The sequence below is a fragment of the Saccostrea echinata genome, unplaced genomic scaffold, assembly GCF_033153115.1.
Source record: "Saccostrea echinata isolate AGI-Se365-2 ecotype Australia unplaced genomic scaffold, CSIRO_AGI_Sech_v1 ptg000054l, whole genome shotgun sequence".
Classification (NCBI taxonomy): domain Eukaryota; kingdom Metazoa; phylum Mollusca; class Bivalvia; order Ostreida; family Ostreidae; genus Saccostrea; species Saccostrea echinata.
In genome coordinates this window covers 26341635-26352227 of record NW_026889803.1, presented here as the reverse complement: position 1 = coordinate 26352227, position 10593 = coordinate 26341635, and the positions used below count along the sequence as shown (strand labels likewise).

The window sequence follows — 10593 nt, the reverse complement described above, 5'->3', positions numbered from 1 at the left end:
TGATAGCAAGCAAACCAATCAGATTTATTGAATTACACAGTACAAATAATATTAATTGATAATACATCGTCGATGTATCTAAATGTCGAGTTGAAGGCCACAACAAGTGTTTTCTTCTTCTCATGTGGAAGTTTTTGAATGAATTCTGCTTCATAGGTATATGAAAACAGGTCGGCTAATAAAGGAGCACAGTTGGAGCCCATCGAAATTCCAACCCTTTATTGGAAGACCCGGTCCGCGAAGTGTAATAAATGTTATCAATGAGGAACTCCAACATCCTTGTAATATTTTGACTTCAGGGTACTTGTGTAGGTCATAGGGAATTCCAAAAATTAATAATCAATAAATTAATTAATCTGTACACAGTACATGTACATATGTATATCAGCTTGGACGCTGGCGTGTTCCTACGGAAGATATATATCATGTCTTTTTGTTTTGTTTGCTTTGGATTTATTTTGCGTTGCTTGGAAGCAAAAAAAGGTAACCGAAAAGATCTGAAGTCACACATTGTACGTTTGATGATCATACTTAAACTGCAAGATAGTTCACTATATTCTTGGGCAAACTTTCGAAGTTTCCTTTTCAATCATTGATTAACATTGTTCATTTTCATGATAAACAAGCGACAGATTAAATTTGGAGACCCCATCCCTTGAAAAATATCCTCTTAATTAGAAACTCCCTCTGAATCATAGGAAGTCCATCCTTATTCTGTTCATTTATCGTAACCTTTTAGTTTTCTTATTCTTTGAGACTGAACACTTGGCTTCATTTTTAAGAAAAAAAGGTGGTAAGGCTTCCCCCGGATATGTCAAACTTAAGAGGAAAAATATCCAGATTCCCTAATTTTAAGCTGAATTTGATACTCAAAGAAATGGCAAATAATGGGACAAAATTTCTTACGTTGGAATGGAAGCAAGGCCAAATTATTTTTGATCATTTCAGGGTCATACTTTTTGTTATAACTACATCCCAACCCCACCCCTCACCATGAAAACAAATCTTCGAATTCATTGTTGTTAAATTCGTGATTTTTGTATAGTAGCATTTCTATCTACAAAGCTAAATGTAGAAAAAGGAGCTTATTTGCAAATTAAAACACCCATTGAAGCCAGGACATTTATTTTCAACTGAAATACTAGTAAGGCCAGGTTATTTACTTTCTTATCACTCAGGCCAGATAATTTATCTTCGGAAAACTTCCACCTCCACCCCAAATCACATCAAGTAGCCCCTCCTTACCAGAACATTATACACTAGTTATTGCATACTTCTTCTTTACTAAAATTATCGTTAAAATTCATAGATACGCAGACTCCTGTGCAATGACGTATATCTAGTGAGATGTCTTTAGAATACTTAAGTTACTTTCTAGACCCTCATTTTTATCCGTCACATGTATAAAGGCTATTCTTTCGAATATAGATGTGCTATTTAGATCATATGCCAAAATTAAAAAAAAAAATTTAAAAACTTTTTAAAATAATAAATATGATGAAGAGTCAATTTATTTGTCATTCATGTTTATTTTTATTTTTTTTTTCAATTCGAATCTTGGCATAATCTTATTCTTTAAAATTATTATTATCTTATATTTACATTTTCAGATGTCTTTGTCCGAGATGAAATGTAGCCTTATATCTTCATAAAGCCACTTGCTCCTCAACTGACGGAACTGCCTTCTCGCTGTGTGTGGCATAGTAATACACAGAGCTGAGCTTGCAGACTTAGATATTTAATAATTGAATAAAAATAATATAAATATTTCATTTTTAAAAATTAAGTCAAATGAGAATATAAGGAATAACTTTTTTTAAGATGATGATCAGACAGTTTGCTCACAGAACTGCCTTCTCAGTAATACACTTGGCGGAGATTTCTATTATTAAATAAAAAATAACAAATATCTCATTATCTTTTATTGAATCAAGGATCAGGTAAAAATGTAAATATAAGGAATAATATTTTGATATATTTTTTTAATGATGATGCTCACATGATAATTTCATGAATAAACGCTTTCGGCATTTATGCAAATTATCACGTGAGCAAACTGTTTAGTCATAGCATAAAACCAAGAACTAGAGTGATTCCTTAATTTCATTCCCGCGATATACTTTTGCTATATATCTTTTGCTTTTTCTTAATCTTAAAAATATATACTGAAACATCAAAATGTTATCCATGGAACGATTTTGCTGAATTGTGTTGCAGGACTGAAGCTTGCGTACCGCCCCCTGGTGAGATATTTAGGAAAGATAAGTAAAGAAATCAAAATATGTTCTTTGTTCACTTCGGTATTATACATGCAACTGAACCCCTTCTGAGCTGCACTTAATCAAAGAAAACTCCTGCATTTTTGGCAATTCAGTACATCTTTGAATTTTAAATTTGAAAACTTTATGTTTGATAAAATGACAAGCTTTTTAAAAACAACACCAAAGAAGAAAACCTCCTTACCAGACGTTTCATCTAAGAGTGCAAGACAAAAGTACTTTGCAAAAGACCGTAGCACAGACGTGTCCAAGTAGACTGAATTACTAGTATTTCACTTAAATTTCGGTTGATAAAAGAAGAAGTCAAGCGATAAATACCAGTACATTATTATCTTTCATCCTCATTTTTATTAATACCACATTTTTAACAAAAAATAAACCAATCCATACGATGACTTAGTTGCAGGATTAGTATGCAAAGTTTTGGAGAAAAATACATATAAAAATTATATAAGTTTTAACTGTACCATACTTAGATGTTTTCTCCCTGAGATTCCTGTAATTATATACCCAGTAGTGTACAAAGAACACATCAATGTATGTACTTCAATGAATTTTCAGGTACTTTGCAAATGCCAACATTGTTGTAGAATAAGTATATGCATCAGACGACCAGAACGGGAAAAATCCTGTCGGGGAATCAAGGGGGTTAAACCCAGGAAAGTCGATGGGGGTTTTCTTCCCAAAATGAGGCTCTGAGAGCAGACGATTGTATTCAGCGTCAGACGCAGTTCCTTGGAATCCCACAAGAAATGGTCCATGAGGCAGCGCAGTGTCATTGAAATGAGTCCCATTTAAATATTGTCTGCGATTGGCTGGGTACCAAAACGGCATACTCTGAAATACATATATGATCAAACATGAAGCAAAACTTTTTGAGGATTATGCCCCCCCCCCCCCAATCATGCACACGCCAATTTTCCACCTAACAGTTATTGCCAGAGTAGAGAATCAGATTACTTTTCATTCGAAGTGCTTGTATTTCACAATATCAAACCCGTGTAGTGTATATGTATTTCATCTCATAAATAACATATGTATCTCTCAGAGAAAATTCAAATTATTGGAATCAGTAAGAATGACAGTGGAAAGACACAAAGTTGGATAGCAGACTTGTCGAAATCCGTCGGTCCTGTCGGCAAGGCCGATAAAAATTTGTCTGGACCGATAACTCTCAAGAAAATGTCGGTCCAAATGACCGTTTGAAAAAAATCTCGAGTGAAGCAAATTTTAAAAAGATCGGGTTTGTGGTGCGCAGGCGAAAGTCACAGAAACAGCAGAAATGGCCGTGTGGTGACGATGGTCGATTAAATTTGTTACAGCAAAGACATAAAACGTGCCATTTATGTCTCTGATTAAAGATTCTCTATTCTAAGAAAAGAAACTTGTGAGATTGAAGGCTGTTGAAAATAATAAACGGCATTTTAGTGCAGTTTTTATCTTACTTTCTCAGCGTCAAAATAAAGTACGTATATCTGGTCTGACAAAACTTCGTCCGGTCCAGCAGAACATTTGACTTTGTCAGACAAATGTCTGACAATGATTTCAAAATTTCGACAAGTCTGGGATAGGCATATTATCGATATAATTAAAATAAATAAGATCATTACATGTACAAAACAGTTTCTGTCAGATTATCTCTGGTTATAGTTTCCTAAACTGAAGCCTCTTTAAAAAACCAAACTTCTTTGGAAATAATTTTGGTCTTTTTTTTATTTTTGATAGAAACTAGCTTGTATCACCGATTACACCTACCTGTATCCCTTTACCAGAACCTGAGAAGAAGGGATTCCATGGCTTCAGATGTGTGCCAAGAATATTGTCGTTTAACCATCTCACACCCTGCTGGATCGTTTGGTTCACTGAAACCGGCGTGTCTGTTTCAAGCACAAAGAAGTCTTCATCATCAATATACAAAAAAGACCCATTGGTTAAAACTCTAATCAAGTTATCTTGAGCTACATGTAGATCCAAGTACGTCACCTTCTAAGAAAACAAGTCCACCGTCCGTAGATTTTGTCCAGACGTTGATAAGTGTATTGACAACCATTGACGTTGTAAACAACCTGTCTTCGCCATTTTTCTGATGAAATGAAAAAACAAGTAAACAGAATTGCATTGAAAAAAAAATTGTAATATTTCATATTACAGGTATAATGAATTCTTCGTGATCCAATACTTTAAAAAAAATGTTTATCGAGTATTTTAAATTAACCAATAAATTTCTCAGAGAGTCATCAATTATGACAATTACAATCATTTGTCCTTTGGAGTTTATATCACCATCTCCAAGAAAATCATCAAAGAAGATTCCCCCGTCCTCGGATTTCGACGCTTCGTCCAAAATGTCATCCGTAACTTCGTTTTTCATGGCGATTTCAAGCCTTTGCATGACATCTTCAAGCATCTTTTCCAAAAAGAATAAGCCATTTTTATTGGAAATGGGAGGAGGGATTAAATGTTTTGGGAGGGATTAAATGTTTTGTATGGGAGAAACGTCAAATACTCAAATTCTACGATACCTTGAATGGCAGAGGGGCTTTTTGGTAAAAGTCACGTAGGGTTGTCAGAGTTCGAGAGGTAAACCAGAAACATTCAAACTTAGATGGATAGTATGTCAGTGCCAAGTCTCGTCGAGACGAAAAATTCCTCGTTATTTCGTAAATTATCAAATCTACTGTATCTCTGTAAATTTTCTGTAATAAAGGTTTCAATATGGCTTACCAGCATGTGTGTGATCTTAAATTGTGAATCACGCTCTGAATAACAAGAAATATCAGATTTACAAAATGAATTGGTATTTTGAAAGTTAACATCTCTAGAAGTACCTCAATATCGCTGTCAAAATCACTTGGTTTAAAAAGACCAGCGAGTAAACCGGAAGTCAGACCGTTTATGGTATTGGTTGCTACAGTGACGTCGACGTTATTGACCCAAAACGGCATAGCCACACCTTTATCGCTAAGCTTTAACGCTTCATCTGTATCTTGTACCTAGAAAGCAAATAAGACAAAACCTCACAGTCATAGATATCTCGGCTGAGATTCGGCTTGGCTGGATATTTGACTGACGCCTTCACCAAACTAAAGGAATTGGTCCAAATACCCAGCCGCGTCGAATCTCAATCGAGATTAAGTTTGGTTATTTGTTACAGAATCTACGTATTCTCAACATACCCATGTTGGAACAAATACTGCATTCGATTTATTGGCATGCGCAAGATACCGGTGAAGATAGAAGTACGTCCTCGTATCAATGGTGTTCACTCGAGTGTTGTTAGAGAGGGGTCTATAAGCATATTTCTTCAGCGCCTGCAGCACTGAGGTAACGTTTGAATTTGTGTCCCTCCATTTATTGTACAAGTCAACATATTCGGGAATTCCTTTCAAGAGGGAACCTAGCCCTATGTTTACGAAGGTATCGTCAAAATCTGGTGGGATATGGAATGCTGCAGAAAATATCCCTCTAAAATAAATAAAATCTTTAATAACTGTTATCACAAAGCATATATCTAACAAAGATATCTATGGTAAGTCTGATCATTGTAGTGCTCGTACAGACTCACTTTTCTTTAAGCAGAGTTTCCATGACTGTGGCCACGTCTTTCAGTCCTATCAGTTTAAGCAGTTCCTCCACCGTCTTGGCCGGGAATTTGTCGGTCATATCAAACAGCTGTAACAGATTCTCTGGAGTACTCTGCCAAGTCTTGGTTGTGTCATTGTAAATTTGAGGCCAGAACGTCATCACAGATGTGTTGTAGTTTACATTTTTGTCGTGGTACTTTCCTTAAATTTATACCTTTTTCGTTATCAAGTATTTAGTGCAACTTCACCAACGTTCAACAACATTTACTAGATTCTTCTCTCGGAGTAGATAGTCAGTATCTTACCTATAGCTTCTATGGCTAAATCTATCTGCTCTCTCTTTGGTTTGAATTCCCCACCTAAAGCCTGGATTTCCAAGAGACATGCCGTAATCCAGGCCGTCACAAACATGTTGTTGTCGTTAATTTCGAAGTTTTCACGGATAGCAGCCATTTCGGGTGTTCCGTGAAAATTCAACTTCACGACACTTTCATATGTCCCTTTATTGAGTGTCCATGGTAACAGAAGCGGTTTTGAGTCCTTCTTTGGTTGACGGTCCTCTATTTTTGAGCTTAGAGCTTCAATAGTTTCCTTAATTGTTCTTTTAAACAGAAATCCATTACTTTCATTTACAAAGGGAAGCAAAACTACTATGAAAATCACAAGCACGCCATGAAAGTCCATTTTGGTTCGAAATAAAAGTCGACCAGATCCTTATCACTTTTTAGTATCCTTTTCTAGGGCGAAGTTCAACGAAAGATAAAATTCCTGTAAAAGTTTGGTGTATTTTGATATTTATGACCGATCTTCGGTATGTTTAGAGTTTGTTCACTTTATGATATTAGTGATATTAGCAAGATGCACTCTACTGGATAGATTTCAGTGAAAAGGCTCAAAAATCGAACGACCAGTAATGAAGAAACCACACCGGAAAAAGAACTGGACGAGCTTGACTGTTTTTGTTATCTCCTGTGCTCTAACGTTTCTCTTTGGTAGGTCTTAACAAATGCGAACTTCTAGCTAACTTTCTACTCTTGTTTGATCTTGGTCCACTATTCCCGCTACAATCTACTCAAGGTCATTCTTAAGTGTTTCAGATGCATTACAAGACCTATCGCTATGGCAACCATCCAGTAGTAACCATGTCAGAAACTATATCTGCAAGGGAGGTAAAATTTCAGAGTAAGTTAAAATTCGAGGTTGTGTAAGTTTGGAAATGCTATTGAAAAAAAAAGAGCTTTACATCTGCAAAGCAGGTAAATAGGGATTATTTTACGGTGTGATTGCGAAACGAAGTGCAGAAGACTTCTGTTTAATTTTAGGTCATTCTTTGAAAGCAAATGTATCCAAAATCTTATTGATGACTTACATGAGAAGTGGATCGTCCTTCGTGGGAGAACTCCTCAAATTTGGTGGAAATGTCTTCTACGTATTCGAGCCTTTCTGGTCGGTGTATGAGAAGTCATTCCGCACGAACAATGAAGTTTGTTTCCGAAACGGAACTTGTCAGTAAGACTCAATACAGAATGCGACATTGTTATACCTTTCAAATTTGTTTCCTATATTTAAATATTCACTAAAAAAGGTCTGATGTTTCCAATGTTTTTCTGAGCTGTCCAAAACAAATCGATGTTAGACCGCTGAATGAGATACAAGACCTGTCGAAGAGATAAAGGACCGCTATGGCTTTTTTTTGTTTGTTAGGTTTTTTGTTTGTTTTTTTTTTTTCAAACTGTAGGCAGGATCATCGATTATCTTATCAATTATCGCAGAAATAGAAGCCAGCGCAAGACACTAGTATGTCAAAATAAAAGTAAAAGGTATAACAAAACATTTATTGACAGTGTTCTCGGGCAAAATGCGTTTTATCTACCCCTTGAACCAAACTGTTTGCCTTCGGTTTCAAGCAAACAGTTTGGTTCTTGGGTCCGACAAATCGCATGTTGCCCGAGAACACAGTCTTATAATAAATGTATTACATAATTATTAAGTACAGATCGAACTAGTTGGACAATGTAAGATACAACTGTAAAATCTACTTTTTTTCAGTATACCGACCAAACAACTGCACAAGACCAACAAAACTATGTCAATTATAGAGGCGATTTTTGACTGTCGAATTTCTGACCTGCCTCCAGAGGTTCTGAAGAGTTTTGCAAGTTTTCCATACACAAGTGGGTACAGCAGACGATGTAAATCGATTCTGTCCAAAAGGCAATTATGGAGACAAAGGGGGAATCGAAAGAAACAAGTTCTTCATCAAAACAGAAAAGACTGGTGTTTTGCTCGCTGGAAAAAGAGCCTGCAAGGAAGCGAGTGCACGCGTTATCAAGACTATTCGTCTGTCACCGCGGCTTCTTACGGCAGTAAAATCATTTGTATATGACGTTAAAGTAGTACATTTGATTCGACATCCGCTGGGTATTTTAAACTCTCGTAGAAACATCGGTGAAGTTAATGACCGCAATATGTATTTATCTGCCCGTCACTTGTGTCACCTCATGGAAAAAGACGTTCTCTATGTTAAGGATGAAATGAGACAGAGAAATGACACGGTGGTGCCATTAACTTTTGAATGTATGGTTTCGAATCCAACCCTTGTGGCTAAAAAATTATTTGGTCTTCTTGGGTTGAATTATTCCAAACAGACAGAAAACTGGATTCTAGAGCACACCACTCACCGCAGTGGAAAAACTGGTTTATATTCACCAGATACTAAAAAACAGACGGCTGGCATTTCTAAAGATTCTTTCTACGTTCGTAAAACCGAGTCTAGCAATGTAGCCAATGCATGGAAAAACACCCTGCCTAAAAAGGTTATCGAAGAAGTGGATTTGATTTGCAATGATATGTACAAAGAAACTGGATTTTATGCATCAAATGCCAGTTTGGACTTGTCAACTTATGACAACATTTTTTGTTAAGCAGAAAGAAAACTCTGTAAAAGGTTAGAGACGAAACCAATGAAGTCGTGTCACCAGACACCTGTATGATGGGACAACAGGGAGATGAATTTTCCCTCTGCTTAGATACTGATGTAAAATATACAAAGCATTCTATCAGAACAAGATATGAAAACAATTCACTAGTATCTTCCTCACCTTTATAAAGAACATTTCTTATATTTCATCATTTAACAGGATACCAACTATAGAAGTGACGTCAACATTCTGCTGTAACTCAGTTTTTTGTTGACTGACGTCACACAGTGGTTGAGGTGTAAATTTGCTTCGAGGAAAACATTAAAATAACTGTTGAAGGTATATGAAACTACCTAATTTGACGTTAGATGTGAATCATAAAATATATTTCATCTTAAAAGAGGTTAATGTGTTCTCTCTACCATTTGAAACATCTTGCCCAGTTTGCGGGAAATAGATTACTACATTGTACAGTAATCGTAATGATTCAACATTTGCCAATTTAAAAATCAAAAGTCAAAGCCAACTATAAAGCTTGTTTTTAGTTAGATTGAAGATTATACTGTAAATTAGACACCCGCAACTGCATGCACCAGCTTATTTTTAAACAAATTTAAAAGGGGAGTCCGATGCATCTTTATTTATTTTTTACGGATGTACATCGATAAATTCTATTCCTATATCCATTTTTCTACCTAGAAAAAAAATATTTTCAATATTTTGCTACAAAATATTATTACAATATACTGCATTAAGAAATAACTACCAATGAAACGTACCCAATGTTTTTCTTTTAACATTATACATGTATCTTGTATCGGCATTTACAGTGTTTGCAAAAGATTTATTGCACACTTGGGATGCATCAACAAAATAGAAATTGACTAAAATGCAAATTACAAATGAAGAATGTATTATGAAAATAAATCGACGGAACGGATTTCTCCTATCAGCTGCCTATGAGAGCTCATCATCAGTTTGATTGAATAGTGGTTTCCTTTAAAATAATTTGAACTTAAGGTTCAATGATACTCTGACAAGAGAGATTACTCGTAATGACATTAATTTCTATCATTCCTTTATAAATTTCTCTCCTTAAGGTCAAGATCTAGTAAATGAAAGGTGCCTACAGATTTCTTAAATTTGAGAAATAAATTCCTTTAATGATGTTTTATAACTTTAGCTTGGTATAGCTTGTAGGTAAACAAGACGAAAAATCATATTTTAAACTGTCATTTTCAATGAAAATTTCAGAAAACAAGTCATGAATATGGGAGTTTTTTTTTCGTATCAGACAAAGGAAATGTATCCAGATTGCCTACAGTCTCTCAGAAAACGGTAATTTGTATGTTCTTAGTCTCTTCTTTAAAATAATATTAAATTGAATATAGGTATCGGGATTACATTTCACATGATCTCAGAGGGTTTATGAACCTTGATAAATGTTGAAAAGAATATCACATTTAAAGTCTAGAACTAGATTCAATAACATGTTGCAGCTAAATATTTACCAAAAGGATAATACAAAAATACGAAAATTCTTCGAAGAAAATTTATTTCACATTTGCTTACAACCTATAGTGTACAAAACATAATTAAACAAATCATAAGTGCTTGTAAAGTATATTATAACAACTGGCATGACAAAAAAAGTATAATATATAAATACGACATGACTGGCTACATGGGTCTCTATATGACAATAATTTATGACTATTGGTTGTGATATCACATCAAATGTAAAGATAATTGACTAATTCATATCTTGCTCTCTGTTTTTGTTGTGCATAGAATGCACATAAATTCTTT

General features: G+C 35.1%; 1 protein-coding gene and 1 pseudogene across 1 annotated transcript; one reads left to right on the top strand and one right to left on the bottom strand.

The window, feature by feature from the left end:
• Positions 1–2796: 2796 nt before the first annotated feature.
• Positions 2797–6547, bottom strand: LOC133205493 (uncharacterized). Its single transcript, XM_061341323.1, has 9 exons — positions 6169–6547; positions 5845–6064; positions 5456–5744; positions 5108–5272; positions 4802–4975; positions 4534–4686; positions 4263–4362; positions 4035–4156; positions 2797–3116 (listed from the first exon to the last, which is right to left on the bottom strand). Exons 1-9 carry the CDS (start codon positions 6545–6547, stop codon positions 2826–2828), a joined length of 1893 nt encoding a protein of 630 aa, XP_061197307.1. The 3' UTR covers positions 2797–2825.
• Positions 6548–6942: 395 nt separating this feature from the next.
• Positions 6943–8787, top strand: LOC133204743 (carbohydrate sulfotransferase 1-like; annotated as a pseudogene).
• The last annotated feature ends 1806 nt before the right edge of the window (positions 8788–10593 follow it).

Excerpts from the sequence above, each read along its gene's own strand:
- LOC133205493 (XM_061341323.1), bottom strand. The coding sequence starts at position 6,547 with ATGGACTTTCATGGCGTGCTTGTGATTTTCATAGTAGTTTTGCTTCCC. Across the intron at positions 6,065-6,168 it reads TTTAGCCATAGAAGCTATAG|GAAAGTACCACGACAAAAAT; the intron begins GTAAGATACTGA and ends TATAAATTTAAG. Across the intron at positions 4,976-5,107 it reads ATTTTGACAGCGATATTGAG|AAAATTTACAGAGATACAGT; the intron begins GTACTTCTAGAG and ends CCTTTATTACAG.